Source organism: Saccopteryx leptura, chromosome 3 (genome assembly GCF_036850995.1).
Source record: "Saccopteryx leptura isolate mSacLep1 chromosome 3, mSacLep1_pri_phased_curated, whole genome shotgun sequence".
NCBI classification, from domain to species: domain Eukaryota; kingdom Metazoa; phylum Chordata; class Mammalia; order Chiroptera; family Emballonuridae; genus Saccopteryx; species Saccopteryx leptura.
The window spans coordinates 263,983,868-264,005,527 of record NC_089505.1 but is presented as its reverse complement, the minus strand read 5'-3'; the positions used below and the strand labels follow the sequence as shown (position 1 = coordinate 264,005,527).

The window sequence follows — 21,660 nt, the reverse complement described above, 5'->3', positions numbered from 1 at the left end:
TAAAGAGTCTAATATATTGTAAAGGTCATGTTTTTAGAAAAGAATCCACAATTTTATTACTTAATGCAATTCTGGTTTCAACTCCTCTGGTTTCCTGTATTAGCCTATTAAGGATGAAATAAACTCATTTCATATTATCATCATTTCCTTACATTTACCAAAATGTAAGTCATTCTTCTTATTTTAACTTATTGGGTTTACATAGATTCTAGTGTCCCCTCAAATACCTCCCCCTCCCCCATGTTCCCCACCACATCCCCCTTGCCCTCCTCCCCGTAATGCCCTCCACTCGGTTTTGCTTTTCTGCTCTTATCCCATGCTATCATCCCCTTTCCCTCTGGACCCACTGATCCCAACTCTGTCTCTATTCCGTTCCTCAGTTCATATTGTTCATTGGATTCCTCAAATGAGTGAGGTCATATGATATTTTTCTTTCTCTGCCTGGTTTATTTCACTTAACATAATAGTTTCCAGGTCCATCCATGTTGTCGCAAAAAGTAAGATTTCCTTCTTTTTCATGGCCACGCAGTAGTTCATTGTGTATATATCTACCACTGCTTTTTAATTCACTTGTCCATTCACAGATACTTGGGCTGTTTCCATATCTTGGCTATGGTAAAAAAAAAAAACACTGCCATAAACATGGAAGTGCATTTCTCCTTTTGAATCACTGATGTGGTGTTCTTGGGATATATTCCTAAAAGTGGGATGGCTGGATCAAAAGGCAGTTCCATTTTTAATTTTTTGAGGAATCTCTATACTGTTTTCCACAGTGGCTGCACAAGTCTGCATTCCCACCAGCAGTGCAGGAGGGTTCCCCTTTCTCCACATCCTCGCCAGCACTTATTCTGTGTTGTTTTGTTGATGAGCGCCATTCTGACTGGTGTGAAGTGATATCTCACTGTGGTTTTAATTTGCATTTCTCTAATGATTAGCGATGTTGAACATTTTTTCATCAAGCACATTGGCCATCTGTATGTCCTCTTTGGAGAAGTGTCTATTCATTTCTTATGCGTATTTTGATTGGGTTGTTTATCGTCCTGGTGTTGAGTTTTACAAGCTCTTTATAAATTTTGGTTATTAACCCCTTATCAGATGTATTGTAAAATATGTTCTCCCATTGTGTGGTTTGCCTTTTTATTTTGTTCATATTGACTTTAGCTATGCAAAAGCTTATTAGTTTGATATAGTCCCATTTGTTAATCCTGTCCTTTATTTCCCTTGCCAGTGGAGATAAATTAGCAAATATATTGCTGCGAGTGACATCAGAGAGCTTACTGCCTATGTTTTCCTCTAGGATGCTTATGGTTTCACAACTTACATTTAAATCTTTTATCCACCCTGGCCAGTTGGCTCAGTGGTAGAGCGTCGGCCTGGTGTGCAGGAGTCCCGGGTTCTATTCCTGGCCAGGGCACACAGGAGAAGCGCCCATCTGCTTCTCCACCCCTCCCCCTCTCCTTCCTCTCTGTCTCTCTCTTCCCCTCCCGCAGCCAAGGCTCCATTGGAGCAAAGTTGGCCAGGGCACTGAGGATGGCTCTATGGCCTCTGCCTCAGGTGCTAGAATGGCTCTGGTTGCAACAGAGCAACGCCCCAGATGGGCGGAGCATCCCTCCCTGGTGGGTATGCCGGGTGGATCCCGGTCGGGCACATGCGGGAGTCTGTCTGACTGCCTCCCTGTTTCCAACTTCAGAAAAATACAAAAAAATAAAAATAAATAAATAAATCTTTTATCAATTTTCAGCTTATTTTTGTGCATGGTGTAAGTTGGTGGTCTAGTTTCATTTTTTTGCAGGTAGATGTCCAATTTTCACAACACCATTTGTTAAAGAGACTGTCTTTACTCCATTGTATGCTATTCCCTCCTTTGTCAAATATCAATTGTCCATAAAAGTGCAGGTTTATTTCTGGGTTCTCTGTTCTGTTCCATTGATCTATATGCCTGTTCTTATGCCAGTACCAAGCTGTTTTGAGTACAATGGCCTTGTAGTATAACTTGATATCAGGAAGTGTGATACCAACCACTTTATTCTTCTTTTTCAAGATTGCTGAGGCTCTTCGTGTTCTTTTCTGGTTCCATATGAATTTTTGGAATATGCGTTCTATACTTTGAAGTATGTTATTGGTATTTTAATAGGAATTGCATTGAATTTATGAATTGCTTTGCTTTAATGATGTTTATTCTTCCTAACCGTGAACATGGTATATGCTTCCACTTGTTTGTATCTTCCTTGATTTCTTTTATCAATGTTTTATACTTTTCCGAGTGCAAGTCTTTAACCTCCTTGGTTAAATTTACTGCTAGGTACGTACTTTATTTTTTTGTTGCAATAGTGAATGAAATTGTTTTCTTAATTTCTCCTTAAGACAGATCATTGTTGGTGTGTAAAAATGCCTCTGATTCCTGAGTATTAATTTTATATCCTGCCACCTTGCTGAATTCACTTATCAGATCCAGTAGTTTTTTTACTGCAACTTTAGGGTTTTCTATGTACATTATTATATCATCAGCAAATAATGATAGTTTTATTTCTTCTTTTCCAATTTGGATGCCTTTTATTTCTTCTTCTTATCTGACTACTGCGGCTCGGACTTCCAGAACTATGCTTAATAAGAGTGATGAAAGGGGCACCCCTGCCTTGTTCCTGATCTTAAGGGGATTGCTTTTAATTTTCGCCCATTGAGTATGATGTTGGCGGTGGGTCTTCCTAGATGGCCTTTACCATGTTGAGGTATGTTCTCTGTATTCCCACTTTGCTGAGAGTTTTGATCATAGATGGGTATTGGATTTTATCAAATTCTTCTTCTGCATCGATTGATACTATCATGTGGTTTTTCTCCATTTTGTTTATGTGAAAAATCACATTGATTTGTGAATATTGTACCAGCCTTGCCTCCCCAGAATAAATCCCGCTTGATCCTGATGTATGATTTTTTCATGTATTGCTGGATCCGGTTTGCTAATATTTTTTTGAGAATTTTAGCATCTAAATTCATCAGGGATATTGGCCTATGGTTTTCTTTTTTAATGTTGTCTTTGCCTGGTTTTGGGATCAGAATTATGATTGCCTCATAAAAGGAGTTTGGAAGTTTTCCCTCCTCTTTAATTTTTTGAAATAGCTTGAGAAGGTTAGGAGTTAGTTCTTCTTTAAATGTTTGGTAGAATTCTCCTCTGAAGCCATCTGGCCCAGGACTTTTGTTTGTTCAGAGTTTTTTGATAACGGTTTCAATCTCATTTGTTGTAATCGGTCTGTTTAGGTTTTCTGATTCTTCAAGATTGATTTTTGAAAGCTTATATTTTTCAAGGAATTTGTCCATTTCACCTAGGTTGTCTAATTTTTTGGCATACAGTTCTTCATAGTATTTTCTTACAATCCTTTGTCTTTCTGCTGTGTCAGTTGTTACTTCTCCACTCTCATTTCTAATTTTATTTATTTGAGTCCTCTCTCATTTTTTCTTGGTGAGACTTGCTAAGGGTTTATCGATTTTGTTTACCTTTTCAAAGAACCAGCTCTTGGTTTCATTGATCCTCTGTATTGTTTTTTTAGTCTTTATGTCATTTATTTCCGCTCTGATCTTTATTATTTCCTTCCTTCTGCTTCCTCTGGGCCTTACTTGCTGTTCTTGTTTGAGTTCTTTTAGTTGCTGGGTTAAGTAGTTTATTTGAGCTTTTTCTTGCTTCTTAATGTATGCCTATAATGTTAGGTACTCCCCTCTCAGGGCTGCTTTTGCTCTTCCCATAGATTTTGAGTTATTGTATGCGCATTTTCATTTGTTTCAAGAAATTTTTTATTTCTTACTGGATCTCATTGTTGACACATTAGTTATTTAATAACATGCTACTTAGTTTCCAAGTGTTTGAGTGTTTTTCAGTTTTTCTGTTGTAGTTGACTTTCAGTTTAATGCCATCATGGTCATAATAGATGTGTGATATGATTTCAATCTTCTTAAATTTGTTGAGACCACTTTTGTGCCCTAACATGTGGTCTATCCTAGAGAATGTACCATGAGCACTTGAAAAGAATGTATATCCTGCTGCTGCTTTAGGGTGAATGGCTCTGAGATATCTTTTAAATCTAGTTGATCTAGTATGTCCCTTAATTCTGCTGTTTCTTTGTTAATTTTCTTTCTTGAGGATCTACCCACTGATATTAGTGGGATATTGAAATCCCCTACTATTATAGTTTTGCTGTTAATCTCGCCCTTTATGTCCATCAAAGTCTGCTTTATATATTTAGGTGCTCCTATATTAGGAGCATAGATATTTATAATGGTTATCTCTTCCTGTTGGATTGTTCCCTTTATTATAATGTAGTGACCTTCTTTATCCCTTACTATAGTCTTTGTTTTAGAGTCTATTTTGTCAGATATAAATGTTGCTACCCCAGCTTGTTTTTTAATTTCCATTTGCATGAAATATTTTTTTCCATCCTTCTACTTTCAGTCTATGTGTATCTTTTGTTTTGAGGTGGGTCTCTTGTAGACAGCATATATACAGGTCCTGTTTTCTTATCCACACAGCTACCCTGTCTTTTGATTGGAACACTTAATCCTTTTACATTTAAGCTTATTATTGATATGTAGTTGTTTATTGCCTCTTATTTCTTTAAATTTACATTCGCCTTTTACTAGATTTATTTTCCCTCTGCTTTATTCTGTCTATAGCCGGCCCATTAACATTTCTTGAAGCATTGGTTTGGTTGTGATGAATTTCTTGAGGTTTTGTTTTGTTTTGTCTGGAAAGTTTTTTATTTCTCCTTCAATCTTAAACTATAGTTTTGCTGGATAAAGAAGTCTTAGTTGTATGTTCTTGTTCTGCATGATTTTGAACATTTCTTGCCATTCCCTTCTGGCCTCAAGTGTTTCTATTGAAAAATCAGATGTCATCCTCATGGGGGTTCCTTTGTAGGTGACTGTTTTTCTCTTGCAGCTTTTAGTATTCTTTCTTTATCTCTTACGTTTGGTATTTTGATTATGATGTGTCTTGGCGTGGGTCTTTTTGGGTTCTTTTATAATGGGGTTCTCTCTACTTCTTGAACCTGTGTGACTCTTTCCTGCATCAATTTAGGTAATTTTACGGCTATAATTTCTTCAATCAGTTTCTCTAACCCTTGTTCTTTCTCTTCTCCTTCAGGAACTCCTGTTATGCAGATATTGTTTTTCTTCATGTTGTCACAGAGGTCTTTTAGAGTTTCCTCAGATTCTTTGATCTTCTTTTCTTTTTGCTGTTCTGCTTCAGTGCTTTCACTTATCTTGTACTCTAAGTCACTGATTCGATCCTCTGCTTCATCCAGCCTGCTTTTAATTCCTTCTGGTGTAGTCTTCATTTCTGATATTGTGTTTGTCATTTCTGTCTGGTTCTTTTTTATGATTTCAATGTCTTTTTTGATGCTTGTTATCTCTTTATTTAGGTGTTCATTATGTCCATCCATTGTTGCTCTAAGATCTTTGAGCATCCTAACAATCATTATTTTAAACTCCGAACCTGGTAATTTGGTTATTTCCAACTCACTCAGTTCTTTTTCTAAAGATTTCTCTTGTTGATTTATTTGGATTGCATTTCTTTGTCTTCTCATTTTGTCTGTGTATACACTCTTCCTTTCGGTGTGTTGTAGCTAGCTCAGTCTAGGGTTGGTATTGTCTTCTTCCAATTTTCAGTTGTGCTGTTTCTAGATCTTCCTTCTTGGGTTGGCATGAGCTGTTGTCTGTAATCTGCTGTGGGCTACTTACCTGCTATCACTACTCTTTTTGCTTTTTGTGTTGGTGTTTTCTATGTTTTAGCTGGGTCTATGTGAGGAGCCTGTCCTTAAGCTACCACTCTAACAAGGGTTGTTAGGTCCTGAAATGATACTCTCTATATCAGGCTGCTGGATGTGCCAGCCCTGGACCTCCCTGGCTAGAGCCTGGCTCAGATCAGTGAGGATCACTGCCTATGACTGGCTCTTACAATCTTTTCGGAGCTACAGATGATACAGATCTTGTGGCTGCCTCTGCTGGGCCCAGGTACCGTTGTATTCCTAGGCTGCACTCCTAGGCTTGCTTTTATCTACTCTTGGTCTAGGGGAAGTTCCTTTAAAAGTTCAAGTTGCCCTGAGATCCACTTTCTGCTGCCTCTTATTGCTGGCTACTTGTTGGGCTCAGTACTGTAATTCAGTGATTAGGTATGGTATTGGATGTGGCTTGCCCCTTAACCTCAGATGTCTTTCTATCCAGATATTTTAGTTATTTTATTTTATTTTATTTTGTGTTTTTCTTCTTTTTAAGCACTCAGAAGGGTGTGGTCTCAGGGGTCCAGGGGGTGTGACTTCTGTGCTCTGATATGTGGTCTGTCCGCCAGTCCCCCACCACCACTGTTGCCGCCTCGGAAGTTTGGGCTGGGGTGCTGCCAGTGCCAGCCCACCTCCACAGCCCCCACCGCCCTTGGTGGGCCCACGTACACCTGCTCTGACTGCCCCCTGAGTTCACCCGGGCCCCAGCCACCACCAAGGGTGGGCTCACGCTGCAGGCGGGATTGCGTGTGATCTTGGACCCCACAGCAGCCTCCGCCTGTGCAGGCAGGCCCATGAGCGCACACTCTGACTGCCTCCACAGTCACTGGGGCTCAGCTTCAGGTGGGCTTGCACACTTGCTCCAACCTCTGCAGAGGCAACTGTGGCTTCCACCTTCACAGGCAGGCTCGCGCGCACTCACTTGGACTGACCTGGCTCCTGCAGCAGCACCCCGCCGCTACTGGCCCAACCTCCCCCAGCAAGCACTCAGCAGTGTGGGAGGATGGTGTAGCTCAGACCTCGGCACTCACTACCTGTGTCCCTAACGTGCTGCCTGCCTCTAAGTGCCTCTTCGTTCTGACTGGAGCAGGAGAGCCTCCAGTGAGCAGGGTAATTTCTTCTCTTTGCTGATGTTGCTGCTCGGAGGAAAAATGTTCACTTTTGGGGAGTGATTCAGCCCAGGGGTTAGGGTGTCCATCCCTCAAAGTGTCTCCCCCTGTGCCTCTGAAACCATACTCTCCCCTGGCAACTCCAGTCCTCCCAACGTCCCCCGCTCCTGGAGTCCCAGGCTGGTGGCTGTGAGCAAGGCTCTCCATGTGGTCCCTTTAATATGGAGCCTGGGTCGGAAAGTTCTGTCTCCTTCTCTCAGCCAAATACAGTTCATTTGCCCCTTCTAGGCTGGGACTCCAGTCTGGGGCTGAGGACCCACAACTCACAATTCGCCAAGCACTCCTCCTCACCGTGAGAGTCCCTCCAGGCCGCTGCTTGCTCCCAGGAGCGGGGCAGCCCTTTCTGCATCTCCACCTTTCCTACCAGTCTCAGTATGGGTTCTTTGGTGGTCCTTAGCTGTACAATCCTCTTAGTTTAGTCCAAAGTTGGTCTTTCAAGATGACTGTTCTCAAAATTAAGCTGTAATCCACTTTGGTTCTGGGATGTGGGAGTTGGAACATCCGCCTACTACATGAACATCTTGTCTACCGAAATTTAAGTCATTCTTAAAGAGCTTTTCCAAAATACATATTTCCAAAAAGTCGTTATTATTGCAAATATATCTGTTTTGATACATACTTTCTTCAGTAGCCCTCAGAAAAGTAACTATTTTCTTACTAAAACAGAATCTTAACAAATACCTTAGCCAGAGACATGCTATATAAATACAGGGTTAGGCAGGGGTAGGTTTATAGTTGTTCGTGTGGAAGATAATAATAAATAGTAATACAAAAATAAACTGTTTTGCATATTCACAACTGTAATCCCATTTTTGCCCCACATTGTATTATGTATTTTCTTTCAAATTAGTACAGAAAGCCCCCGAGTTATAAATATCCAACTTATATACAACTTGTACTTATGAATGGTATGCCATAAAGGCTATCGGTAATCAACTGCAGTTGGACATCAGTGAAAATGCTATCATAAGAGTAACTCGACTCTCATGGCAAAGAACTAACCAATGAAGACCTTATGGAACTTGAGCAATTGATAGCATTTAAGTGAAAAAAACAGGGACCTAGAAACTCCCGAGCCAAAAAAGTTTTCTACAAAAGAGTTAGCTGATGCTTTTCAATCTCATTGAAGCAGAAATGGCAAAGTTTAGAGGAGCAAGATCCTGATACCGAGAAGTTCACCAAAGTTTATCATACCGTTACCAAAGGACTGAGATGCTACAAGGCCATTTTTGATGAGAAAAAGAAAGCTCTGTACAAACCTCCCTTGATGTCTACTTCAAGAAACTGATTCCAGCAGCAGAATCAAACCCTGACTCCCTTAACACCAGTCCCAGCCTCTCCAACAAATCCATCATCTTCTGCATCCTCCAAGATTGTTTAAGGTTGTATTTGAAAATGTTTAAGTATTTATATGCACAGAAGGTAAAAATAAATACTATGTTAAGATAAACATTTGTCTAAGTTGCATTTAATAGGCAATGTACCTGTTTCAACTTATATGCAAATTCAACTTAAGAACAAGCCTACAGAACCTACCTCATCATAACTCATAACCGGAGGACTGCCTGTATACCAGACTTCTTACCTGCAGGGTTATTTTTTCACTCTTCTCTTTAACTCTTCAGCAATCTTGTCTATGCCTCTTTCAACATTTGCTAACAAGGAACATGTTTTACCTTGTCCTCATACTATTTCAGCCAGTTTTACTGCAGCAGGAAAAACATGTTTCCCCAATGGTACATGACTTTTGTCTTTTCATTATTGAATAATAATAATAATAATAAACTTAAAAAGAATTCTAACCACTTATGCTCACTAAATGTTTTAAAAACAATGAATTGAGCATCATATGATGCTTGCTCAGCCCACCAAATTTAAGGAGTCCTCACAATGTTCCTTGGGCTTCACAATAGAAAGAATACTTAGCTTAAGACAAATAAACATTTATTTTTCATTTTTCTTTTGCTTCTACTTTTAAGATCACTTATATCTTAAAAATATATTCTTAACCCAATATACAATACAAAATAGGTGCACTCTGATACTTCTTAGGTAGTATAATTCTGAACTCATTGCCAAGTACTATTGTTAAAAATTGAGTTGACAGATACAATATTTAGAAAGAACAGCTCAAAGTGCACACAAGTCATCCATTCCTCCAGATGTTAAAAATCTAGCCCTGGTCAAGTAGAAGCAACAGAGATCTGAGTACCTGGATCACACTGTATTGACCACTTAAGAACTATTTTTACTGAATTATACTTTGGTATGATAGCAACACTCCACATACACTGAAGATTGGTAAAATAAAGTCCCAAGAACCATGACTACTTACCAAGATATTGTCTAGAAAACTGTTCATTACAACATACAAAAATATCTTTACTTTGCAGCAAAGAGTCTGTTTTATTTCATGAGCTCTGGAACCTACTATCAATGAGAACCTACCTAACAAGTTTCAGACTACCATGACATGCTTTCCTGGACTGCATTTTATATCCATCTCCACCTTTATTTTTATTTCCTTCCATTTTAACTTGTTTTACTGTTTTAAAACATTTTTAAAATAAAGCAGCGGCACACTGAAATGAATAGATCAAGAGTTTCCTGGGACACTATTAGGTAGATAGGCCCTGGCCGGTTGGCTCAGCGGTGAAGCGTCGGCCTGGCGTGAGGGGGACCAGGGTTCGATTCCCGGCCAGGGCACACAGGAGAAGCGCCCATTTGCTTCTCCACCGCCCCCCCCTCCTTCCTCTCTGTCTCTCTCTTCCCCTCCTGCAGCCAAGGCTCCATTGGAGCAGAGATGGCCCGGGCGCTGGGGATGGCTCCTTGGCCTCTGCCCCAGGCGCTAGAGTGGCTCTAGTTGTGGCGGAGCGACGCCCCGGAGGGGCAGAGCATCGCCCCCCGGTGGGCAGAGCGTTGCCCCTGGTGGGCGTGCCGGGTGGATCCCGGTCGGGTGCATGCGGGAGTCTGTCTGACTGTCTCTCCCCGTTTCCAGCTTCAGAAAAATACAAAAATAAATAAATAAATAATAAAAAAATAAAAAAATAAAAGGTATAGATAAGGCACATGATCAAAAAATGTTATTAAATATGCTATAAACCTGAAACTATTACAAAATAATCTGAATGTTAACTAAATTTAAAAATGAAACATAATTGTTATTAAAACTTCAACAACTCAGTAAATTTTTCCTGGTACACATTTCCCTTCTGATGAAAGAAAAGTTTCTGAGGAAAAAGCTGATTCCTCCAGCTTTACTAAAACCCAGCAGCACCACAATGGCTCCCATTATCTGCAGAGGAAGAGACACTGAAGAATAACCTGAAACACCAATAAAACTAGGAGGAAACCATGCACCTTTCCTAAGTAGTATGAAGGAAGAACATGGTTTAAAGGTCTTTCCAGGATCATAATAAAAGACGCTAAGACTGGATATCCAAGAGTCAGGGTGGGTCAGGATTTCTCAACCTCAGCACTATTGACATTTGGGGTCAGGTGATTCTTTATTGTCGGGGGCTGTTTAGCAGCATGTCTGGCCTCTATCCCCCCATGTGGCAAGAACACCCTTACCAATTGTGACAACCAAAAAGTGCAGACATTACCAATATCCCTTGGGGTTGGGGGTAGGGAGGACAAAGTCATCCCTGTTGACCTGCTATGGATAAAATAAAGTTTCCAGGGATAACTCACTTTCTTAATAAGCAGCACTCCCAAACCATCTCACCTCCTAAACCAGAAAACAGACAGAAGGAACAGTAGGAGTTGTAGGAAGTAGGACAAGTTCAAATTTTGGATATATCAAAATGTGAGCTAGCCCTGGCCGGTTGGCTCAGTGGTAGAGCATCGGCCTGGCATGTGGAAGTCCCGGGTTCAATTCCCAGCCAGGGTACACAGGAGAAGCGCCCCTCTGTTTCTTCACCCCTCCCCCTCTCCTTCCTCTCTGTCTCTCTCTTCCCCTCCCGCAGCCAAGGCTCCATTGGAGCAAAGATGGCCCGGGTGCTGGGGATGGCTCTGTGGCCTCTGCCTCAGGCGCTAGAGTAGCTCTGGTCGCGACAGAGTGATGCCCCTGATGGGCAGAGCATCGCCCCCTGGTGGGCGTGCCGGGTGGATCCCGGTTGGGCGCATGCGGGAGTCTGATTGCCTCCCCGTTTGCAGCTTCAAAAAAATACAAAAAAAAAAAAAAAAGTGAGCTATACCAAGCAGAAATATCCAAAAGGCAGTTGGGTACATGGGACTAGAACCAAGGAGAGAGGTCTTATTTAAAGAAATAGGCCAGAAAAGCACTAGCTACATTAACACAGTGGTACCTTGAGATACAAATTTAATTCGTCTGTAACCGAGCTTGTAAGTCAGTCAACTTGTATATCAAACTGTCGATACTGGACCCGCGCGCCAACGCCCAACTAGCAGCAGCTTCCCGAATCACAATTCGTATCTTGGAATTTCACTCGGATCTTGAACAAAAATACAGACCGAGTCGCAGCTTGTATCTCAAAAAAAAAAAAAATCGTATGTTGGTCTGTTCGTATCTCAAGGTACCACTGTACCTCTAAGAAAGGCTGTTGCAAATCTTCAGCCAAAATAAAATCCTTTCAAGAGATGCTGTCTATTAGCTTATACAAACACTACCTGGTGCCTAATTAAACAAGAAGCCCTTGGTAGATTCAGTCTCTTGCAGGGTAATGTACTCATGCACAATTTTTACCTGCATCTGGACTAACATGTTGTATATTAAAGTATTCAGAGTAAACTCTCATGTATCTTTGCTCCCTCTTTTGACTTTTTGTTCACAAGTTCTCTGCCCCATACTCTAACTGTTCTATATAAATAATTGTTCTCTACTGCTCCAGATACATAATTAGTAAAAGCAGGTGCAATTCTCAACATTAAGAATTGTATGCAAGTGAGTTTTACAACATTATTATTTTAAGAATTCCATACTAGAAGACTCTAGGTTATGTTTTTCTTCAACAGAAACCTCTCTAACAGTTCGAATACACCTCAGTTCAAGAGCCTATTTTCCTGAATCTGAATGTCTGTTTTTGATTGAGAAAGTTTAAACATACTTTTCCAAGAAATAAGACATTTCTACATATGCATAAGTTCACTTGTTAAAAGCCTCTTCGGCCCTGGCCGGTTGGCTCAGCAGTAGAGCATCAGCCCAGTGTGTGGAAGTCCCGGGTTCGATTCCCGGCCAGGGCACAGAGAAGAGGCACCCATCTGCTTCTCCACACTTCCCCCTCTCCTTTCTCTCTCTCTCTTTCTTTTTCTCTCCCACAGCCAAGGCTCCATTGGAGCAAAAGTTGGCCCAGGTGCTAATGATGGCTCTGTGGTCTCCGCCTCAGGTGCTAGAATGACTCCAGTTGCAACGGAGCAATGGCCCAGATGGGCAGAGCATCGCCCCCTAATGGGCATGCCAGGTGGATCCCAGTCAGGCACATATGGGAGTCTGTCTGCCTGCCTCCCCATTCTCATTTCAGAAAAATACCAAAAAAAAAAGCCTATTCAACATGTTTTATGCAGAGTTACATTGTTACATTTAATGTAAAAATAGCAGTAAAGAAATAATTTTCTTAAAATATATAATCTAGTTAACAAAATGTAGTTAAAGTAAAATAAATCTGGATATTTTGCATATATTACGGTATGTTTAGTTTAAACTGATTTCCTTATGTAAAATCTTTAACGGTAAGCTCTTTAATTTTTTAATTAGCTTAAGAACTTTTTAATAAATGAGAGTAAACTGAAAATTTGTTTTAAAAGTCATACAAAATATCAATCAATTCACAGAATTTTCACCCAACTCACCTCCATAGTTATATTACACCAACACATCAGCATGCACTCAGTAAGGACAGGTTGAATGGCAATACTTTCTTTTAATGATAAAATATTTGAGAGAGAACACAAATACAAATACACCCTGAAAAGAAAGTTAAGTTCGCATTTTTCTGACAAACTAAATATTCACAAACTAACAATATTTTTAGGACTCACTTTTGTTTACCTAATCCTTACTAAAAATAAAAAGACATCATTAAATTAAAATGTCAGTAAATACCTCCTTTTCTTTATATGCTCCTTAGGCTGATCTTCTAAAATCAGATGTGACTTTTGCTGAAGGAAATTACTATGATCTCCCCTCCAAGTCCCATCCTTTCTCCACATAAATGAAATGGAAATGATTCTCCCTTTAATATGTTCTCCAACAACTCTTATTACTTAAAATTACAGCAAAGCTAGAGAAGGAAGTAAAGAAAAAGTCGTGAAGTGTGTTTTAAAATGGTACTTTCTTACCAATATATTGCTGTAGAGCCCGAGAGGAGTTTGAGGCACGATCAGAGAGTAACTTTTCAACCGTGGGAGGAAGCCTCCTCCAATTAGTGAACTCCAAAGTGAAGATAAGGGTGTCATCACTGACTGAGTCAATCCTGTATTAGCAAGAGGTTAACACACCATTAGACACAAAATACATCAAGGATTTATCCTGAAAACAAACACCACATACCTATTCTTACATCTTAACACAGAAGGCAGACAGAAAACTGGGGCATAGGAAATACTTGTGTAACTGGAAGCAAGTGCAGGGGATATGAATAATCCTCTACAGGTTCCTACAGAAAACTGAATTGATTCCGTGTGCCACTGTCCAAGAGATGACAAGAGGAGTCTATAGTCTTGTAGAGCTAGCATTCCCCAGCAGCAGCGTCAAGAAAAGACAGAGGCAGCAGCAGGGTCATCAGCAGATCTGTCATTATCTCTTCCCAACTAAACCTTCCTGCGTTAACAGTCCTGAAAGGATAAAGCCCAAACATCCAAACCCATCCCTAAACTAAGCAGAAGGGAGAGATGGCTTGTTTCTGCCCAATCCCAGGGATGTACAACAGTTCTCCTCTAAGAACCTTCTGCATTATAGACTCAGCTCTTAAGGATGTACCAGCTTCGTCTCTAAGAAGTGAAAGGTGTTCAAGACAAACAATTCCGCCTTCTATTTATACAAAATAATTTCAGATGCCCTTCCAACCTATCCTAAAGAAACTTCTCCAAATTTTACAAGCACTTGAATCCTCATGGAAAGAGCACTGGTCTAAGAAAAGTTCTGATTTCCAATAAATACTACCTATACTACTGACAAACATATTGCTGAAATTCTTTAAGCCCTTGATCCTGGTCCTCTAAAAACAGAATAATACTTAAGCTGCCTATTTCAGGGGACTAATTGTGAAAATAATTCGAGCAAATATAGTAAACATACTTTTAAAACTATAAAACGGTATGTAAATGTCTGATAGTATTTGAACTGGTTTGAAATTTTCAGTAGGCCTGAAATTTAGTACTCATGTAAATATTCCCCTACCCTCACAGTGTTTGAAGAGAAAATGATTGGGGCCTCTAGTGATTACTTCAAAAACAGAAATTCTTTTCAAGGTCTTTTTAAAAATTTGTTTGTTTTCTGAACCCATTACTGAATAAGGACTAAAGAAAAGGGAACAATAGAAGGAAGAAAAAGAAACTGATTAATACTCTAAACTTGTCATCTCAAAGACAACTTACTTTTTTGTAATTCAGAGTCAAAGTATCCTTGAAATGACTGATTAGAATATGAAAATTATTTTCCAAATTCTTAACTCTCTAATATACAAACTTCTATATAACAAAAAACTTGGTGTTTCACCGAAGTCTTGGGGAAACATTTTACTTCTCAAGAAGCTTTCAATAAAATCACAACTTATCAGGAAATACTGAAAACAAATGAAATGATAAAGTATATTCATCAAAAGATATTTGGTTATTCTTCCTTATTTCTTTTTTTTAATGGCTTCACTTTTTCTGCAGTAATGCACTTTAAATCTCACTAGAACAAAACACAGTCATTTTTATTCAGTTATCTAACCACATACACAAGAAACAAATCTGTTTACACAGCTTTAAATAATATCACTAATTTTACCAATGCTGATAATACTACTAAAAATGTATTGTTACTGTACTACACTGATAAGTATGTCATACAAAGCAGCTGTATAATCATAAATGAGCAACAGTTAATCAATTAAATGCACAGATGACATCTGCTTTCTATTACTTACAACATTCAGTTGGGGGCATCTAGTCTTTCATTTAAAGTTGAAAAAAATTTCAACTCTGTAGATTATATTGTGATAGGCAATTATTTAGCCAGATACATTTTTATAGAACATTTAAGACATAAATACCCAGAAAAGACATTTATAATTTACATGACAAAGATTAAGAAACAGACTTACATGTGACAGAAATAAGATATAACCAAAATCCACTTTAACAGTATATTGAAATTTTATGAGCGAATTTTTCTTATAACAGCTCAGTGAGTGTAAATTTGATCAAAGAAAGCAAAATATTTATCATATTCAGTGTAAACATTGGCTTTATCCATTCAATAAAAAATCAGTGAACAAAAATTTGACACCGTTAAGCATTCTTGTTAGAGTGAAATTTTCTAATATGTTTTTTCTAATGAATATAAAGTTACTAGAGTTACCTTCTCTGAGAAAACCACAAGCTGCAAGTTTTATAATTTACTTTAAAATAATTTGTAGTTGACTGTTTCTTAATGTTAGATTCAGGGAGTACTGGGGCTGCCAAAGAGTGCAACTATTGAAGGAACAGGGAGTGCTGCAAAGAGTGTAACTATTGAAGGAACAGTAAGTGCTGATATGGCTTCTGTGAGGCTGGGAACAAAGAAGGTCAGAGACCCTTATCAGAAGTTTAGGTTTGAAATTCGCCATTAAGCTAAAACCGGCCCCTGTTGCTATGCGCTGTGTGACCTCCCTAGCCAATAGCTAAACTGCCACATCTGCTTCTGTATATGCTTGCTCACTTAGGATATATAAGGGCCTGGCTGTAAGCTCCAGGTGCGGCTTCCGTTTGCAGCTCCTTGTGGGCATGGTGTCTCCGGACATCTTGGGAGTTCGCCCCTGCGCAGGTTAAACTGGCCAATAAAGTAACATCTTAACTCCTGAAAGTCTCCGACATTTGTCCTCATACCCGGTGGATGCTACACTTAACTCTTTCTATCCTAACCTATCCAAGAAATATAGCTCACACTATACATAGTGGCTTGTTACCACAAAAATTTTCAAGTGGGCTATTTCACATTGGGGGAGGGAGGCCTCTACGAGAAGTAGGACAGGAGAGTAAATTTTACAAAGCCTTTTAGGAGAATAAAGCTAAATAATTCCCTCTCCTTGCAGTAGTCTATGAAATTGGCTGAGGAGGAAAGGGGAAACCGCAATATTTAATTATTTTTCCCTGCATAGGTTCTTCTTAATTAAGCAAAGGATTAGGACACCTGAAAGAAAGTGGTATAACTACCACATCCCTGTGGACACACAGAACTGAGGCAGCACAGCACCACATTACAGGACGGCCTGGGTTCAACTCAAAGCTCTAGCACTAACTAGCCATGTGAGCTTGGGCAAGTATGTTCATTCTGTGCCCCAATTTCCTCCTGTGTAGAAGAAAAATAATAATAGTATCTAGTGTGTTTTAATAGTAAATAAGTTAACAGAGTAAAGAACTTAAAATAGTGCCAACTATGTGTTAGGTATTATTCTAAGTGTTGGTAAAAGAAATAAACTAAAAACCAGAAATCAATATACTAGAAACCAGAAAACTGAAAGAAACAGGCAAGTAATATGGAGATGAGCTAGTAGCTTCAGTAGAGGAACAGAGAGTGTGGCTGAGAGTGTGGCTGAGAGTGGGTGCCCTGCAGACGAGCCCCATGGAGGAGAGAGAGGAAAGGCAGCTCACTGGCGAGCCTGTCTACTGCTACCTGGCACACCAGCTGTAGTGAAGGTGATCCCCAGGTGAGGGGCACCTGCTGCTAGCTGCTAGCTGCCAGGAGCCCAGACACAACAATAAAATTCACTAAGTAAAATATTAAGCGTACTTAAATAGTCTGTTAATAGCTAGATAGAGCATTCATTAGCGAATGTTTATATCTCAATTGCGTGTGTGTGAGAGTATTTATTCAAAGACACATATACAAATAACTTTTAAAAATCAGAGATTTCTCAATAAACTGTCAATAATCTTTATATTTCACTCAATCATCTTAAAATACAATGTTTTTGTGAACATTTATTGAAAAGATATAGAGGTAACTGCACCAATGAGCTTTCAACAGATACCTGTTGGAGAAAGAAGTAAATACAATCAAGGACTCATCGTATTGTAAACAAAACAAAAACTGAAGTGGAAATGAGAAGATATATCTAAACTTTGCTTTTCCTTCTATATTCCTCAAACCACTGCCACACAACCCTAACCGCAAAGCCTCTGCCTGGTGAAAAGTCCTGAATTCTTTATATTGACAGACATAATAAAAAGGTGAAATACAGGACACTGCCAAATAAAGACCTGTCCTTCCATAGACGGAGAAGCCACCAGGTAGAAGATGGATCTCCAGCAATCCAAACTAAATTGACAAGGAGGGGGCATTCCTAAACCCCAAGAGGACCTCTTTTGCAAAAACAAATAACAAGATAACAAAGCACTTTTCTGCTGACACACAAAATCTCCATATTCGTCTGAACATTTTAGTAAATGGTAGTTTTTTGAAGCATAAAAATCAAGCCTTCTAAAATGATTTGTTGAAATTTTATAAACTACTCCTGTCCTCTACTTTCCTGGACACTTTTATTCTGTTTTCTCACTTGACTTGAGTTATTTGGCCAAAAGGGTTCTGTCACTGCTACCAGTACCTTCTGAGCCCAGACTAGACACTAAAGCTTTCACAAAGGCTGGAGGCTATGCAGTTTTCCCTTTCTTGCCCAACTTTCATATAATGGCTCCTAGAGGCTACCCTTCTGAGAAACTATCTCAAGTTAACCAATTCTATCCTTAGCTCCTTCAGAAATTAGTATTTATTAGGGGAGACAAAGTTCAAATAAACAAGATGCTGTAGAACAGGAAAAATCAGTCTAGTTGACTAAGGGATAACAGAAACCTCCAAGCAGCTACAACCATCTGTCACGGGCCATTTTCAGGAAAGCGCGACGGATGGCCTAAGTGAAGAAATATCTCCCTCAGGAGAGTTTACTGGCATTGTCCCTTTCTTCTCCCTTCCAATCACCACTTACATTTTTCTAGGGATCTATTCTTACATTCAGTCTCAGTATTAGCAACCTCCCAATCCAGCCATCAAGTGTCACACACACACCTACACACACACACTCATCACAACACAAAGTCTCAAGAAACGGGAGGAACTTAAAGGTACTATATTCACTCAAACAGTAGGGTCCACTGTTGTAGAATTTCTTACCAAGAACTGCACAGAAGATTCAGTGGGTCAAATCCAGCAAGCAGGAGAGATGGCAACCACTCTTTATACTTTGTCTGAGCTTTAATGGCGTAATTTATAAAGTCAGACATATGGCTCCATGGTGCCAACGGACATCCTTTCTTCAAAAAGTGACGAAATACTGAAAACTTCTCGTACTTCAGGCAGTATGCCAAATGAAGGTCATTTAGCTGGACTCCATATTTCAAAAGAATATTCACAATTCTAAAGTATTCACCACTTCACCACAGAAAAAAGAAAAAAGAAATTAGACTTTTACATTAAAAAATGTTAGCAATAATTAATAGTAGTTACAGCTGAAAAATAAGAACAGCAGCAGATGGGATAGGGATGGTTTTATATTTCTAGCAGATTCAACATTAGAGAACTAGGGGAAGGAAAGGGCTATTTATTAATTTACACCCTCCTGCATGGTTTTTAATTTTCAACTATGAACAGAGTGCCCTTAGAATTCTAAATATTAAGCTTAAATAATTTTAAAAATTATCATTCACAAATAGAAAATTCTCAAAATTGTGATATTTTTATATAATAACGTATCTCTACTACAAAATGCTTGCTAGACAAAGTTATTACACAATGTGACCTGTCTCAAAAGACAGATGACTCATTCTAGGAATCACCAAAAATATAATTTCCTTTAGCAATAACCTTAGTTAATGTCTCCTTTACTTCCAGAGTTCTTTTTTTAAAATTATTTCTTTTTTTTTTTTTTTTTTTTGTATTTTTCTGAAGCTGGAAACGGGGAGAGACAGTCAGACAGACTCCCGCATGCGCCCGACCGGGATCCACCCGGCACGCCCACCAGGGGCGATGCTCTGCCCACCAGGGGGCGATGCTCTGCCCCTCCGGGGCATCGCTCTGCCGCGACCAGAGCCACTCTAGCGCCTGGGGCAGAGGCCAAGGAGCCATCCCCAGCGCCCGGGCCATCTTTGCTCCAATGGAGCCTCGGCTGCGGGAGGGGAAGAGAGAGACAGAGAGGAAGGAGGGGGGGTGGAGAAGCAAATGGGCGCCTCTCCTATGTGCCCTGGCCGGGAATCGAACCCAGTACCCCACACGCCAGGCCAACGCTCTACCACTGAGCCAACCAGCCAGGGCCTAAAATTATTTCTTAATTTATTGTGTTGACATGGTTTCAAGTGTCCCACTTAATATCACACCATCTACACACCACATCACGTCCCCACACCCCATGCAGTTTCTTTCCACCCCATCCCTCCATTTTTCCCACTTTACCCCCCTACTGTCAAAGTTCTAACGGTAAAAAACAATCATATCAAAAATCTTTTTTTAATGAAAGAGATTTAACTTAACCCTTTGAGTAGTGAGTTTTTTTCACCCCAGTAATGAGTTTGTGGGGTTTTTTTTTTCTTCAAAAAATGAAACTAGTTCCAATTATAGTTTTATTAACTTAAAATTAGGTTTATTTGATAACCAATTTATGGAAACAAGAACAATACACATTTGCCTTTTTTTAATGTTGCCTTACATATTTTTAAAATAAATCAATTGTACTCTGGATGGTCAGGAGGCATGAGGACGTATATGAACGTTCGTACCACTCAAAGGGTTAATAGCTTTATTTCTAAATTAATCTACTTTATCAAGAACTTTCACAGAATAAAAGTATATCATTTTGTATGTACTAAACTGGTCATTATTTTTAATGTTTTATCATCCAATACTGGTTAAGTGTGGTTAAACTGACTGAAAGTAAGTGCACTCCTTTCTTGGTAAGCTAATTGGCAGATGTAACAAAAGAAGCGTCACTGGAAAGGTTCGGAGCACATGCTCTGGAGCCAGCCTCTCAGCCACTCAACAGCTGTGTGACTCGGAAGAGGTTGCCGAACCACAATTAGCACTATATAATATTTGTAAAGTCAATTACATGTAAAGTAAAATACTATGTAAGTTAAAATAAAATATAATACTCATAAATCATAGGAATCTAGATAAATAGGAGGTAAAATTTTTAAAAATTATATCCCATTTGCACAAATATGTTAACCATAATATTATCTATAACAGCCTTTAAAAGAAATTACCTAAATGTTAAAACAATAGAGGAGTGGATAAGTACAAAATATGACATACTCAAAAAAAGTTACAATTATGATGGTTGTATGATCACATTTAAAAACTGTTTATTACATCATTTTAACTGTAACAAAGCTCAGAAAACATGTATGTTTACTATGTAAACAACTGTGAAAAAATACGCAAGAATAAAACTGTTCCCCTTTTGAAACTGATATTAATGCTACTTTAAATAAAAAATATTTAATTATACTACGGTAGACTCTAAATAAGATGTACCGTAGATGAAACAGATTGTCACACGAGACCAGCTACTTCTGAAGACTTACTAAAGAACTTGAAATCAAGGTTATAAAGCATTAAAACACTATACACGTTAGTAAAATAGCACCTAATCCATGCATATTTTATAAATCTATTTCATTTATTTTCCAATTTGTGCTTCTTTTCTTTAGTTAAAAGATAAACAGTATTCTGTTTTTAATTAACTGCACAATTAGAAAAAAATCTATAATTCTAAAATTTCTTTATAAAAGTTAATAACTTTGCTATCTGTCTACTATCTTGCTATTTGTCCCCGATAAGAAGTCCATCATGCAGATCCTTATTCTTGAAACAACCCTGTAAATTTGCATTTTCACTCTGGCTGTTTTCAGACACAGGAAAGCTGAGAGAACTTGTTGCCAGCAGTCGTGCACTGCAAGGAACACTAACGGATATACTTCTGACTGATGGTTCTCAACAGTCATCACCACTTTCAACCACTTCAAACTCATTTCACTAGCTTCTGATTGTTTTGCCTGCAGTTATTACTTGCTGGTTCCACTACAGAACAGACAAGTTACATATGGACTGTCAAACATGTTTCAAGAAATATGCAGGTAAACTGTGAGAAAAGCTCAAGACATTGCCTCATTACAAATGTGACATATAATTCTCAAGAAGCCTGGCAGTTTTCAAGGCACGTGAATTTTCAGGGACTGGCTAAGTTCCCCCCTTCAGAAACCATCTTTAGTGCTTTGAAGCCGTCAATAGCCTAACCATAGGTACTTTAGCTCTTAATGATTTAGCTCCTAAAGAGGGCATACTTCTGCTACAGAATACAAAGGTAAATGTGAGCCATAAATACACCCTATTACATTAAGTGCTGCAGATTTTCCCTTTAGAAAATACTACAAAACCAAAAAGGCTTTCTTATTAAAACTTCAACATTGCATCTAGATATGTGGCTCATGCTAAGAAAATTTTAAGAGCAAGGCTAAAAGATAAATCATCCATTTCTAATATGTGAGAGGAACATGTGCACATATAACCCCTGTAATAACAAACGTTCCTT

General features: G+C 39.0%; 1 protein-coding gene across 5 annotated transcripts in view; it reads right to left on the bottom strand.

The window, feature by feature from the left end:
• ASB3 (ankyrin repeat and SOCS box containing 3) overlaps positions 1-21,660 on the bottom strand; it is a 118,033-nt gene that overhangs the window by 8,301 nt on the left and 88,072 nt on the right. For all 5 annotated transcript variants that reach the window (XM_066378271.1, XM_066378272.1, XM_066378273.1 and 2 more), the window contains 2 exons: positions 18,249-18,506; positions 13,235-13,368 (listed from right to left, as the gene is read on the bottom strand). In XM_066378271.1, coding sequence (XP_066234368.1) covers positions 13,235-13,368; positions 18,249-18,506 — 392 coding nt within the window. The remainder of the gene's footprint in view (positions 1-13,234; positions 13,369-18,248; positions 18,507-21,660) is intronic.